This window comes from Mastomys coucha, unplaced genomic scaffold (genome assembly GCF_008632895.1).
Source record: "Mastomys coucha isolate ucsf_1 unplaced genomic scaffold, UCSF_Mcou_1 pScaffold22, whole genome shotgun sequence".
NCBI lineage: Eukaryota > Metazoa > Chordata > Mammalia > Rodentia > Muridae > Mastomys > Mastomys coucha.
The window spans coordinates 244237017-244251720 of record NW_022196905.1 but is presented as its reverse complement, the minus strand read 5'-3'; the positions used below and the strand labels follow the sequence as shown (position 1 = coordinate 244251720).

Here is a 14704-nt window from a genome sequence, read left to right as displayed (position 1 = left end):
CTGGGATTAAAGGTGTGTGCCACCACCTCCCAGCTACTTATTTTATTTATATGTGTTTACTATTGCTGTCTTCAGACACACCAGAAGAGAGCATTGACTTCCATTACAGACGGTTGTGAGCCACCATGTGGTTGCTGGGATTTGAACTCAGGACCTCTGGAAGAGCACTCAGTGCTCTTAACTGCTGAGCCATCTCTCTAGCCCATGTGTGGTTTCACAAAACAGGGTCTTTCTATGTAATAGTGGCTGCTCTGGAGCTCTCTATGTAGGCCACTAGGCTGACCTCAAATTCAGAGATCCCCCTGTTCCTAGCACACAATGGATGTTTAGCACATTGAATGTACCCTCTTCACGGCTCTCAAATTTCCAAGAAAGGGTCTTAGGTCCTGTCTGGCTTAGAGGAGGAGAAAAGAGACTGGGAGGTAAAAAGGATCAGCTTTGTGTCTGGAAAAGAAAGGATTCCTGCAGAGAGGCACACTCTGTGCAAAGGCTGGAAATAGGACTAAACTCAGAAGCAGACTCCAGGCCAGTTTTGTTCTCTTCCTCGGGTGAGACTATAGCCAAGGGCCTCGACCATTCCCACCGCTTCCCCACATAGACCTATGCTTCTAGGTCCCCTACAGAGACCAAGTGGATGGTTGGGCGTGGGGTACCAAACTAAAACCAGAACTTCAAAAGCTACTTAGTGGTCCTTGGTGAGCCTAGATGAATCTGGATGTCAATCAGCTCTCCTTAAACTCTAGACTCAGCAAGTCTGTCCCTGGAGTCAATGAGGGGCCAAACTCTGATCCTATTAGCCATTCAGCTCAGAACACAGGAGGCAAGGGCCCAGAGCAGAGCACCCGATCTAGCTTACGCATCAAGGAAGGCTGTTTCACTTGAAGAGAAGTACTTTTCCAGAACAACAAAGGTAAGTGGTCTGGCAATCTAGAGAGCTAAGGAACTGTAGCAGAAGGGTTCAGAGCCCAAGGTAGGCTAGAACAGGTGAGGAAAAGAGAATAAAGACCTGAAAAGTAAGCTTTTAAAAACACACTGGAGGGTTGGCTCAGCAGTTAAGAGCACTGAGTGCCCTTCCAGGGGTCCTGAGTTCAATTCCCAGCAACCACATGGTGGCTCACAACTATCTGCAATGGGATCTGATGCCTTCTTCTAGCGGGTCTGAAGGGAGCCACAGTGTACTCATGTACATAAAATAAACTTTTAACTTAGCACAGGGAGGTAGAGGCAGGTGGATCTCTGAGTTCCAGGCTAGCTGGTCTACAGACTAAGTTTGTGGACAGCCAGGAATTAAAAAAAATAACCAACCAACCAACCACTAGCACCACCACCAAACCCCTCCATTGTAAAGAGGATGCTCTAGAGCTCAGTTCCCAGCACACACGTGGCTGCTCTGCATTCTGAGCTGAACGGCTAACTGGGTCAGAGTTTGTTATATTCAAGGTCAGCTGCTGGGGACCCAAGGCCTTTTTCTGACCTCTGTGGATATCAGTTAAACACACCATGCACAGCTATAGCTGCAGGCAAAAATAACAATAAACACAAATAAAATAATACAAAAATCTAAAAAAATAAAATAAAAATAACCTGTGTCTAGGCTCAAAGGTGGTCAAATTTCTGAGAATAAATAACTATTGAAGCTGGGCAGTGGTGGTGCACGCCTTTAATCCCAGCACTTGGGAGGCAGAAGCAGGCAGGCGGATTTCTGAGTTTGAGGCCAGCCTGGTCTACAGAGTGAGTTCCAGGACAGCCAGGGCTACACAGAGAAACCCTGTCTTGAAAAATAAAGACTCTTGAGTACTTAGTCATAAACAGGACACCTATACTACCCGCCTCCACATTTCAGAAAACAACAAGGAAGACTCAAAAAGAATGAGAGTTCAGAGGAGTACCATATAACTGTCTAAAGTCGGCATGGTAGCACATGTCTTTAATCCCAGCATTCAGGAGGCAGAGGCAGGCAGATCTTTGAGTTCGAGGCCAGCCTGGTCTACAGAGTGAGTTCCAGGACAGCTAGGGCTATACAGAGAAACCCTGTCTCAAAAAACAAAAAACAAAAACAACAACAACAACAAAAAACAAACCAAAAGCCTTTGACTTATGGGCATGACATAGAAGAGGTTTGTTTTTGGTTTTTTCCAAAGATTTATTCATGTATGAGTACACTGTCGCTGTGTTCAGACACACCAGAAGAAGGCATGAGATCCCATTATAGATGGTTGTGAGTCACCACGCGGTTGCTGGGAATTGAATCCAGGTCAGTGCTCCTAACCACTGAGCCATCTCTCCACCCCTCAGATGTGGTACTTATATCAGCCACAGTTGCTTACCTAAGCTTTTAAAAAGACAGAATCTTTCAACATTCAGCCATTGTGGGGAAGGGCTAACGGGGGACCCGCTCCAGGGCAGAGCCTTTAGAGAAGTAATAGTATTGAGTACTGTAGCCACCGATGCGTCTCTAATATTCCAGTGAATAGCTTCATACTTATGCTCATGCTGCCAGTCCAGGTTAATCATAGCAGGTTGTAAAAACACAAAACAAACAAGGAAGTGGAATAGAATTCGGTGGGGCGGGGAGTGGGTGGAGGCATGAGTATAAGCAGAATGTCTTATAAAGGTGTATGAGACTGTCCATTAGCAGATTCAATCCTGTGTCTCAGGAATCACATGTAGATTCTGAAGACAGAGGGAACCGCTTGTCCGGGAGCATCAAGGCACTCCCTTTCTGTCCTTGGTTATTGCCCACGGAGAGATGTACACATTACCCTCTAACACATTACCCTCACCTTTCTAACGCCTCCTTCGCTCAAACAGGTTACAGCCACAGAGTCAGCGCGCCCTCTGGTGGTCGTAAGCGATTATGCAAGGACTCGGAGATGAAAAAAATCTTGGGCTGGCTGGCTTTTTCTAGTTACCCAGAAGACCCTTGGGAGAGGGGTTAGCCGGAAGCCGCTAAGGAAGAACAATGATCCTCTAGTCGAATTTTGTTCTATTGCAGGTTACTTTCTGGTCAAAATGGAAGGGGACAGTTTTCCGAGCCACTCTTATTAATATAAAAGGTTATACCACCATCCCCCGGGGCACCCGTATGAATGACAGTGAACAAATTGTACTTAATGCGGAAACTTGAGTGCATTCCCTTGAAACATGGTCCCTTCTTCCTAGAGTGCAGTTTGGGATAGGACTCACTCTGTTCACTGACTGGAGTTGGGACCTTCATCAGATCAGAAATCTCAGACCGCACAGAGAATCCCTACTACATAGTAGGGGTACTTTAAGGGGTGAAAATAGAGCAGAAGAGTAGAGGCAGGTTGGGAGGGAGAGCCACAAAAGTTTACTATTGCGGGCATAGAAAGCAGAAGCAGGGCTGAAGAAATGGCTCCAAAGTTAGAATGCCATTGCTCTTGATGAGCAATCAAGCCGGAGTTATCACAGAGAAAGGCGGCTCCTTTGAGGAAATGTGATCAAGGGTGGGAGGGCCCATTGTGGGTGGTGCCATCCCTGGGCAGGTGGTCCTAGGTTCTATAAGAAAGCAGGCTGAGCAAGCCAGGGGAAGCAAGCCAGTAAGCAGCACCCTCCATGGCCTCTCCATCAGCTCCTGCCTCCCAGTTTTCTGCCCTGGTGAATTCCCGTCCTGACTTCCTTTGGTGATGAACAGCAATGTGGAAGTGTAAGCTGAATAAACCCTTTCCTCCCCAACTTGCTTCTTGGTCATGACCTTTTTGTGCAGGAATACAAACCCTGACTAAGACACACATTAAATTTAAAAATAAGGGGGGCTGGACAAATGGCTCAGCAGTTAAGAGCTCTGACTGCTCTTCCAAAGGTCATGAGTTCAAATCCCAGCAACCACATGGTGGCTCACAACCATCCATAATGAGATCTGACACCCTCTTCTGGGGTGTCTAAAGACAGCTACAGTGTACTCATATATAATAAATAAATCTTTTTTAAAAATCTAAAAATAAATACATTAAATAACAACAGATAGAAAGTTGTTGGGCGTGATGTCACTCACATGCCTTTAAACCCAGCATTTCGGTGGCAGAAATAATAGGCCTATTTCTAGGAGCTCAAGGCCAGCCTGGTCTACAAAAGTGAGTTGTAGTACTGTCAATACACACTAAATAAATAAGTAAAAAAAAAAAAAAAAAACTTAGTACACAGACAGGGTCTTAAAGAAAAAGTGTTTTAAGTTGGCCTCATGGGGTAGAGTAAGGAGTACAAAGTTATCTATTAAAAGTGTGAGCCCGGCAGTGGTGGTACAGCCTCTAATCCCAGCACTTGGGAGGCAGAGGCAGGTGGATTTCTGAGTTTGAGACCAGCCTGGTCTACAGAGTGAGTTCCAGGACAGTCAGGACTACACAGAGAAACCCTGTCTCAAACAAAAAGTGTGATCTAGGACTCATTATTTGGTTTGTTTTGAGGCAGGATCTCCATATGTGAGCTGTCCTAGACCAGGCAAGCCTTGATCTCACAGCGATCTACTGGAATCAAAGGCAGGTGGCTATAAACGGTTTTGTCGTTTGTTTTTGGAGGCAGGGTTTTTCTCTGGAGCTCTGGTTGGTCTCCATCTCAGAGATCTGCCTGCCTCTGCTTCCCCAGTCCTGGGACTAAAGGCAGGAGCCACCACCTTCTGGCTAAATAATTAATTTTAAAATTTATTTACTTTTGCTTAACTAGCACCTCTAGGTGGTCTGGAACTCCTGTGGCGATTACAAGCCCATACGCAGCTACTAATCTTATTGGCTTTGTTGATTTAGGGCCTGGAACTTGCAAAACTTAGCCTAAGCTATCTTGGATCTTGTAGCCACCATCCTATGGCCTCTGGCTTTTGAGTGCCGAAGCACCTCTAGCTGGGTTCCTAAGCACTTGGGAGGTGAAGGCAAGAAAATCAGATTTGCAAGGCCATCCTCCACTATTTAACGAGTACATGGGTACATGCCAGCCAGGTATATAAACAAAACCGGGGTGTAAGAAGTCTTGCTTGAGTTCTGTGCCCAGGATCCATTTAGTGGAAGGAGAGGACCAACTCCCACAAGTTGTTCTGTGACCTCCACACAAGCGCTGTGGCTTGTGCGTGCCTACACAAAAACAAATAATTGTGATAAAAGCAAAACAAAAACAACAAACAAACAAACAAGCAAAAAAAACCCCAATACTTTCAAGTTCTGTAATTGTTTTAATATGGGGAATGCCTGGATGAGAGAACCAGAGTTGAATGGAGCCGCCCAGTTCGGTCGTCTCTTCAGATTCGTTACCTTGCAGAAACCTGGGCACAGCCGCTTCTTTCCAGTGAGTTCGGAACAGCCAGGGATCCCACAGTCGAAGGTCTCCGGAGAATCGGGAGGCGAGGTCTACAAGTTGAACGAATGGCGGGAGCCTTGCTGGAAGATTGTGGGTAGACGCCGATACTGGCAGCACTGGGAAAATCCTGTAGGGACGCCAAGGCTGTCTCCCTGAACCGGAGCCTGTAGCGAAGTCCAGGGCGAGGGGTGGGGGAGTCGGGGGTGGCGAGTAGGAACTAGTTGGACTGGAGTGTCCTACCGGAAAGCCAGCACTGACGCAGGCGCGCTCGGGAATGGGAGGGAGGAGGGGAGGGGCTTTACCTCACGCTTTCGCTGGGTTCCTAGAGCAAATATTTGACATTCCACGCTTCTCGTGGTAGCCGCGCGGGCTGAGTAGGCGGACTCCGAGTGGGCCGCCCCGAGAAGGGTGGCAGGGTGCGCGCAGCAACCACTTTTCACTACATCGGGTCACTGTGTTCCTGCGCTATTGTGTGGGAAAACCCAGGAGGCGCCCTATCCATCCAAGGTTCTCTGGTTCCTCACGACCTTCCTTGGTCATGAGTTGGGGAATGCACTGGGTTCTGGGCTGCCTTTTATCTTAAAAAAAAAAAAAAATCAGTCTTTTATTTTAAAAGACTGATAGGAAGCACCCTGCTTTTCCAAACTTGGACTTGGTTGAGGTTCTTCTTCAGCCTTGGCCTCCCGTCTTCTAAGTCCCTCGCTAGGTTGTAGCTCTTTACTCTCGCCAGATTACTAATTACAGTGGAGTAGATGGAAAACTATCCTGAGCCCACAGAGCGGCCAGGAAACAACAGTAGGGGAGTCTCACCAAACTGCATGGGGTGAATCGGACTAGTCTGAACTGGGTTGGGATGCAGACGCCCGAACACTGCTCAACTCTAGCCGCTCCCTGCCGGAGGAGTGCTTTCAGTAGTCAGACAACACTTTCTATCATCACCCAAGAGAGACAGAAACAAGCAGGCAAACCCCAAGTGGGGTTGGTAGGCTGAACCTCCAGACCCCTACAAGCGGACACAGCCTCATTTAGGATACAGCTCTCTAAGGTCTGAGAGCGAGGTTCTCCTACCTTGGCATCAGGTCCACAGTAACTTGCGCTTTGCACTGCCGGCACTACACTTGTATGGGCACGTCCTTCTCTGTAATCTCTAGTGACCGCCCACAGTTCTAAGAACCCTTGATCTTTTGTTTTGTTTTGTTTTTTCGAGACAGGATTTCTCTGTATAGCCCTGGCTGTCCTGGAACTCACTCTGTAGACCAGGCTGGCCTCGAACTCAGAAATCCGCCTGCCTCTGCCTCCCAAGTGCTGGGATTAAAGGCGTGCGCCACCACTGCCCCGCAGAACCGCCCTCCCTTTCTCCCACGGATCTCTCTCACCGCCTTCCAGTGGATACCTGGTAGCGCTCACTGTCGGCTTTTGACCCTTTGTAATTTCCATTAACCTCAAGCCACACGTCGCGACCCTTACAGTCCCTATATTGCCTCCCGTTGACTTCCGCGGGTCTCGCGTGACCCTGGAGGAATGGAAAGAGGCCCCTGATCCTGCTCATTCTTTTGCGGAGGACTCCTAGGGCCTGCCAGAGAGGACGTAGGAGAAAGAATGGATTCATCCCGGGAGTTTCGCAGGACGGCACCAAGAGGTGGGACTCCAGCTGCCGAGCGCACGCCCCGGCAGAAGTGAGCGCTTGCCTCCTGGGCAGGGTTCTGGCCCTCCCGCGAGGCTCCCCGGGCTGCCCTGATCACGTGGCCTCTCCGGGCCGCAGGTAACTCGCCGGGGGAGGCTGGGCTCGGCAGCCGCGCCGCCCAGCCCCAAAGGGCACCGCGGGCGGGTCTCTGCAGCTCCCACTACACCCCGCCGCCGCAGGTGCCGCCCCCAACACACCGGATCCCGCCCAAGCTCCTCTGGGTGCTGTCGGTCGGTCGGTCGGTCGGTCCGTGCGTGCGTGCGCCTCGTCGGTCCGCGCGCGTGTGGCCGAGCGGCCCTTCCTCTGCGGCCATGACTCCACCGCCACCGCCGCCCCCACCCCCGGGCCCAGATCCCGCAGTAGACTCCGCCACAGACCCCTGTCCCGAACCCAAGTCGCTGGTTGTTTTGTTCGGGGCCACGGCTGGTGCGCTAGGGCCGGACCTAGGCTCGGACGAGACCGACTTAATCCTCCTCGTTTGGCAAGTGGTGGAGCCGCGCAGCCGACAGGTAGGGTGGAAAAGGTAGGGGGCAGGGGCAGGGACCCCGGGACGCTTCGGGGCCTGTGGAGACACAGCGGCTCATCGGGGTTACCCCTGGTGCTTTTAGGTGGGGACGCTGCACAAGTCGCTAGTTCGCGCCGAGGCTGCTGCTCTGAGTCCACAGTGCCGCGAGGCGAGCGGACTCAGCGCAGACAGCCTAGCGCGGGCGGAGTCCCTGGACAAGGTGTTGCAGCAGGTGAGAGTGGGGGCCCGCGTGGGTGGTGGGGCTGCGGGGTGGCAGGGACACTACCCCCCCCAGAGGGAGGGGAGAGGGCAGGAGGGGAGGCCCGGAGCGACGCGATCCCCTGACACGGACAGTAGGACAGGGTCTTGTTTGAAACTTTGGACCGATTCTACCGCGTGGACGCGTGCTAGGCCGTCGCCAGAGCCACATTACCTTCCAACCTTTACGGGCATCCACTCCTGCCGCTGGAGTTGACAATAGCGGCTGAGGGATCCACACCCCGCCCTCCAGGCCCCCTCCTCTCCCTCCCACTCCCCGCTAGCAGAGGACGCCTCAGAAATGGGGTCGAGGGGGCTCAGGTCTGGCGGTAGATCACTTGGTCTCTGCCGCCTGCTCTCCTGGGAACCGCTGAAGCGAGGGCGTCGGGCGGTGTCTGCCTCAGGGGCAGACGCCTCTAGGTGAGGGCGGCTGGTTTAGGCCTGTCCCAGCCGACTGGTCTGGCGTGGGTGGGTGCTGGCCGTACACTATCTAGGGGCTACCTGTCCAATGAGCGCAAAGGCCTAGGGGCATGCCCCCTCCCCTCCCCACCCCGCGCCCTGGCCAAGTGGGAGTGAGTCTCACTACTATTTTCCCTGTCTGCACTGCTCACTCACCCCATGACTGAGTTGTAATGCGTAGTGTAAGTCCTTTAGAAGCATTGATTCTTTTTCCTCTTCCAACTCTGGTTGTTAATGAGGAAACCTACAGATGCTAAGTCTGAGCCACGTTACCGAAGGGCTCCAGGCCTACTGCTCACCTGGGAGGGTGCTGTAGAAAATCTGGATGCCTTGCTCTGTCGGCCTTAGATTGAAAAGTGTCACAGAACTGCCAGGGAAAGGGCAGGATCATGCTGGATAGCCTTCAGAGTGCCACCCCCTCTGTGAGCAAACAGTTCAGTGCCAGTTGGTCGATGGGGTGTGGGTCAAAGCTCAGGCTGCTGCTAGTGTCCAAGTATGAAGCTCTGTCCTTGGTGTCTCTCTGTTCCTCGTTGGTCAGACCAAGGGGCGGGGCTGTCATTGACCATGAGCCTTTTGGCCCTCGGGCAGGTGTGAACCTCCCCCACCTGTCTGAGGGTGGTGCCTGGTCCAGGACAGGTTTAACCTGCTTTGCTCCTCCCCTCCCCACCTGCTTGCCTCACTCCACCAGGTGTTTGCTCTGGCCCGACTCCAGACTCCTGAAGTGTGTTTGATGGGGGCTTGGGTTATGTGCAACTGTTCTCATTTGGCCTAGAGGGAGGTGACAGGGGACTAGGGCAGGGGTGGGGATTAGGAGCCTGGGATTTAGGGCAAGGCCTTTTACTTCCCAGGCAGGGTAGGGTTGAACATCCTGATGAACCAGCTTTGCAGCCTAAGTCCCTTCCCTTCTCCTACCCCCCCCAACCCCCCAGTTTCAGCTGCCTAGCTGTGAATCTATGTCTGAGTCTCCACTCCCTGTTCCCAGTTTTCACAGCTGGTGAGCGGGGATGTGGCTCTGCTGGGCGGGGGCCCCTATGTGCTCTGCACTGATGGGCAGCAGCTGTTGCGACAGGTTCTGCATCCCGAAGCCTCCAGGAAGGTATGTCACTGAGGGCACATGGGTACGGTTGGGTTCCCAAGGCCCCAGTTGTAAAGACCTTAGGTTACCTATTCATCCACGCTCCCGTGTGCTCCCAGAACCTGGTGCTCCCCGACACCTTCTTCTCCTTCTACGACCTCCGCAGAGAATTCCATATGCAGCACCCAAGCACCTGCTCCGCCAGAGACCTCACAGTGGGCACCATGGCACAGGGTATCTGTGACCCATCAGAATTAAGGTGGAGGGGTAGCTAATATATCCAAGCATGTGCATGATGCCGTATGGGTTGTATTAATGTAGGCAAGTCTATGGTTTTGGCCTCATCCTTTAGGATGCCCATGTCTGCATCTATGCTGGGATACATTTGGAATGTGGACATGTCTGTGTTTGGTCTGAGGACCTGTAGGTACATGTATGAACTGGGCCATAACTAGTGTTTGCCAGGATTCTGTGGGTGTTTGGGGGGTGATGTGGGATGTACGGACCTGGACCTCAGTTGTCACTTCTCTGCCTATAGACTTGGGACTAGAAACAGATGCTACCGAAGATGACTTTGGGGTCTGGGAAGTGAAGACTATGGTAGCGGTAATTCTCCACCTGCTTGAAAGGCCCAATAGTAAGGTTCTTGCTCTGCTTGTTAGCTACTGTCAGGGTTGGGTGAATGCCTCAGAGCCCTCCTGCAGACTTGTGACCTTCTCTAAGAGAACACAAGGTGGGAACTCACCTCCTCACCCCCTCACCTGTACTATTTTTGCAGAGCTTGGTGGGGAGACTTCCTCCACCAGACCCTGCTGACCCCCATGCCATCTCCTCCCAGGTCAGTTGTTCTCGAAGCCAGAGGTGGTGAAGCAGAAATATGAGACGGGGCCTTGGTGAGTGTGGGAGCTGGGATGGGGGTGTGCCAATCTTTGGACAGTTCTGACCCTGTGCCCTGCCCCCACAGCAGCAAGGCTGATGTGGTGGACAATGAGACTGTAGTACGAGCCCGTGGATTGCCCTGGCAGTCATCAGACCAGGATGTGGCTAGATTCTTCAAAGGGCTCAACATTGCCAGGTGGGTGTGACAGGATGGGAGGGGTAAGAGGGCAAGCCTACCCAGGAGGCACTAACAACACTCGGCTCCACAGGGGTGGTGTGGCCCTCTGTCTCAACGCCCAGGGCCGCAGAAATGGCGAGGCCCTCATCCGATTCGTGGACAACGAGCAGAGGGACCTAGCGCTGCAGAGACACAAACACCACATGGGTGTCCGCTATATTGAGGTGGGGCTTCTGGCTAGAAGTGGAGCAGGGCAAAGCTGAGTAAGGGTTGAAACCTATGGGCTGCTTTCTCTCCCTGCAGGTATATAAAGCCACAGGGGAGGAATTTGTAAAGATTGCAGGGGGTGAGTGTGCCCATAGAAGGCCTTACTTGTCTTGATCTGTATCCCATTCCCCACACTCACTGTCTCTTGGGTCCCCTGTGGGTGCATGCTACAAGGATTAAATCAGCAAGGGACTCCTGTCCTTCCAACCTAGGCACATCACTAGAGGTGGCCCGTTTCCTATCACGGGAAGATCAAGTGATCCTGAGGCTACGGGGACTACCCTTTTCAGCCGGGCCAACAGATGTTCTAGGCTTCCTGGGGCCAGAATGCCCAGTGACTGGGGGTGCTGATGGGCTGCTCTTTGTGCGACACCCTGATGGCAGGCCTACTGGGGATGCCTTTGCTCTCTTTGCCTGTGAGGAACTGGCACAGGCCGCTCTGCGCAGGCACAAAGGCATGCTGGGTAAGCGATACATTGAACTCTTCAGGAGCACTGCAGCTGAGGTGCAGCAGGTGAGCACTCAAGGCTCGTGCCCCAATGTGCTGCTTTTTCAGCATGTGCCTTGGGTCCCCTACTTAGCCTGATAAACCTGTTGCCTTTCTTACTAGGTGCTTAACCGCTATGCAACCAGTCCACTCCTTCCCACGCTGGCTGCTCCGCTGCTGCCCATTCCCTTTCCACTGGCAGGAGGGACTGGAAGGGACTGTGTACGCCTTCGAGGCCTGCCCTACACAGCCACCATTGAAGACATTCTGAGTTTTCTAGGAGAGGCAGCAGCTGACATACGGCCTCATGGTGTGCATATGGTGCTCAACCAACAGGTAAGACTACCATTAGTAGCTGGTCGGTGGTGGCACACGCTTTTAATCCCAGCACTTGAGAGGCAGAGGCAGGCGGATTTCTGAGTTCGAGGCCAGGCTGGTCTACAGAGTGAGAGTTCCAGGACAGCCAGGGCTACACAGAGAAACCCTGTCTCAAAAAACCAAAAAACAACAAAAAAGACTACCATTTGGAAGGGCATCTACATGGATGTGTTAGGAGTAAGGCACTTTTGTATGTGACAAACTGCTTACAATTTTGTATGCACAGGGCCGGCCATCTGGTGATGCCTTCATCCAGATGATGTCAGTGGAACGTGCTCTGGCTGCTGCCCAGCGGTGCCACAAGAAGATGATGAAAGAACGCTACGTCGAAGTAGTCCCTTGTTCCACAGAGGAGATGAGCCGCGTGCTGATGGGGGGTTCCCTGAGCCGCAGCGGCATGTCCCCTCCACCCTGCAAACTGCCCTGTGAGTGCTTCTTGGGCTAGAGGAAGAAGCATGTGAGAGCCAAGCTGTTCTAAGCTACCATTTTCTATTCCGTTTCTAGTTACCTTATTGAGGGTAACTGTGGGCTGTCTATAAATGTGCTCTTCACTTGTCTCTAGGCCTCTCACCACCTACCTACGCCACCTTCCAGGCCAGCCCAGCCCTCATTCCCACAGAGACAACAGCACTATATCCCTCTTCTGCACTGCTTCCAGCTGCCAGGGTACCCGCTGCCGCCACTCCTCTTGCCTACTACCCAGGGCCAGCCACTCAACTCTACATGAACTACACGGCCTACTACCCCAGGTACCTGCTGCTCGGACAGCCTCAGCCCTCTTGTCACCACTTGGGGAAAGATCCTGACTCATTCCTGGTGGAGATAATCCAAGATCTGTTAAAAGTCAGAATTTTGAGATGGGAAGGGAGTTACAAGTGTGGGCTAACAGCCTGAAGATATCACTGTAGAGGCAGAGAGTTCAGAAAGTCTAAAGGATCAAATGCAAAGCACAGGTACAGGAGAGGATGGTCATGGTCTAGGCTATAGGTGGGATGTATGGCTAAGTTCCTGTCTCTCCCACCCTAGCCCCCCAGTCTCTCCCACTACTGTGGGCTACCTCACCACACCTCCTACTGCCTTGGCCTCTACGCCCACCACAATGTTGTCACAGCCGGGAGCCCTGGTCCGAATGCAGGGGGTCCCATACACAGCTGGTATGAAGGATCTGCTCAGTGTCTTTCAAGCCTACCAGGTGAGGTTGTATTGTAGGGAGGGCTCGGGGGGCCTAACTGAGACTGGAGCTCCAACCCCTAAGTGTGTGTGACTTCTACAGCTGGCTCCTGACGACTACACCGCTCTGATGCCTGTTGCTGACCCACCTCGCACTGTGTTACAAGCCCCTAAGGAATGGGTGTGTTTGTAGAAGAGGAAACCAGGAAGCAGAGTGAGCTGATGTCTCCTGAGTCCAGAGCACCCTCAATCCAGCAGCTTCTTTCTGGCTTGTCAAAGCTCTAAAAGGCACCTGGAAAAGACCAAGCTCAGCACCACTCTCCTTCCTCCCATATTCACCCTTGTTTCTCTGCCTGCTTACTCTAAAGATGATGGCTACCTTACAGGCAGGGCTGGAGATATGATGAGGCTGCTCCATTCCTGATGTGTGACAGCCAGAAAAACCTTCCATCTGTCTTTGGCCTTCAAATACTGAGTTTGAAGGGTGCACAGCTGGCCTGTGTTTCTGTGTTTCGAATGTTACCTTTAAAGCCTGGTACCTTTAATATTTATGACTCCTGGGCGATTCAGGAGTCCACCTGAGCCTGACTAGAGGCCCCGCCTGTCTACTTCCCCTATCCTTTCAGGAGGCAGGAAGGCATCAAGTCAGCACTTGCCCTCAGGATACCTGGACTCACAAGTGCCAGGGGTGGCTTTACAATAGTGAAGTGCTAACCCACTCCAACCAGGCCCAAGGAGTTTGGGATGACAAACCACTAGCTGAACAGTTCATGCCTGTCACCCCAGCACTCAGGACACAGGACTGTCTCAAGTTCAAATCCAGTCTGCCCTACATAGCAAATTCTAGTCTAGCCAAGGCTGTGTAGCCCCTACCAAAAACCAAACCACAAGCTATTCTAGACTGTGCTGCTACAGTACCCCAGTGACTACCAGAGGGCAGGTAGCACATGTAGACTCAGGTTAAAGGGGACTTTGCCAACTTTTTCTTGCAACACTTGGAAGACCAGTTGTCCAGAAGCCAGCAAACACCATGACATGTCCTTTGCACTGATTAAAGAGTGCAGAACTCAAGCCTTAGAAGGAATTTTGAATTTTTATCTTCTTGTAAAGCAAATGAAGGTTCCTGGTCAAGCGGACTTTTTAAAAGCCACAGAGCCTTTGGCCCAGAGAGCTCCACACCAGCCCCAGGTGGGGAAAAACTCAGATTGCAAGGAGACTGTTGATCTGTCACTGTTTATTATTTCAGCACTGTAACTGAGGAGGAGCCTGAACTGCTGGCTCATCTTCCCTTTGTATTTGTATAGGGAGCCCTGCACTCCTATAAAAGATTTTAAAATACAAAATGTACAAGAAAACACAATCCCAAGTGCTGTAAACATAAGCAAGAACCATTTTTTTCACTTACACATCTGTTCTATAAATACAAGGTTTCAGCTTGAGCCCATGTGTTAAAAACTACATGTTAAAAACTGGGCTTCTCGGCTAGGCCCAGCAGAGGTCTGGTGATGCTGGCTGGCCCTAGGTGTTGGTGGGTTGTACCCAGGACAGCAGCACCACATATAAACCCAAACATTTTCTAGTAAACAGAAGGCTGCTCTTCATTCCTCAACCCACGCTCCAGTCCAAGTGAGAGGAAAGGGTGTGTGCAGCAAACGGCCAGCCGCTCAGCGCTGCTACTAGAATCAATTTGCATAGTCCAATGGATGTGTGCTTTACCACCACTATTCTGCACAAAAATTTGTCTTTATCTACAAAGCCAAAAATATGACTTTTACATGAAAGCTTATACAAAGCTAATATAAAACCATTACATAGAATACAAAGCTCTATTTTAAAATCTAACCTGTTTTAAATAGGAAAGCATTTCTAGTGCTACAGGCATCAAGGTATTTAAAAGGCATCAACATTTGGTGCATAGCAACTCTGGATCATAGAGGCTTTTATTCTTGAAGGCAGCAAAGCAGCACCCCCAAGGGGTCTTGCAATGACCCCATATGAGGCAACTGCCCCAGGGGAAAGAGGAAGCAAATTTGGCCAAGTCTCTGCAAGTTCACCTGAGA

At 51.5% G+C, this 14704-nt stretch overlaps 1 protein-coding gene across 3 annotated transcripts; it reads left to right on the top strand.

Moving 5' to 3' along the window:
* The first annotated feature begins 7088 nt into the window (after positions 1–7088).
* Positions 7089–14228, top strand: Esrp2 (epithelial splicing regulatory protein 2). 3 transcript variants are annotated; one of them, XM_031341273.1, is made up of 15 exons: positions 7089–7497; positions 7597–7725; positions 9193–9306; positions 9405–9519; positions 9824–9922; positions 10124–10178; positions 10253–10360; positions 10434–10566; positions 10646–10688; positions 10822–11123; positions 11220–11432; positions 11701–11899; positions 12037–12223; positions 12501–12666; positions 12748–14228. In XM_031341273.1, the coding sequence occupies exons 1-15, from the start codon at positions 7300–7302 to the stop codon at positions 12835–12837; spliced, it is 2151 nt and encodes a 716-aa protein (XP_031197133.1). In that variant the 5' UTR covers positions 7089–7299; the 3' UTR covers positions 12838–14228. The 3 variants fall into 3 exon arrangements, with proteins under 3 accessions (XP_031197133.1, XP_031197132.1, XP_031197134.1); XM_031341272.1 differs by having other exon boundaries at positions 7090–7497; positions 10250–10360; XM_031341274.1 differs by lacking the exon at positions 7089–7497 and having other exon boundaries at positions 7599–7725; positions 9452–9519; positions 10250–10360.
* The last annotated feature ends 476 nt before the right edge of the window (positions 14229–14704 follow it).

What these genes read in the sequence shown, in the direction of transcription:
- Esrp2 (XM_031341272.1), top strand. Translation starts at nt 7,300, where the DNA reads ATGACTCCACCGCCACCGCCGCCCCCACCCCCGGGCCCAGATCCCGCA. An exon ending in CCTGCTTGAAAGGCCCAATA is followed by an intron (nt 9,923 to 10,123) that starts GTAAGGTTCTTG and finishes ATCTCCTCCCAG; the next exon opens with GTCAGTTGTTCTCGAAGCCA. An exon ending in TGGGTGTCCGCTATATTGAG is followed by an intron (nt 10,567 to 10,645) that starts GTGGGGCTTCTG and finishes CTCTCCCTGCAG; the next exon opens with GTATATAAAGCCACAGGGGA.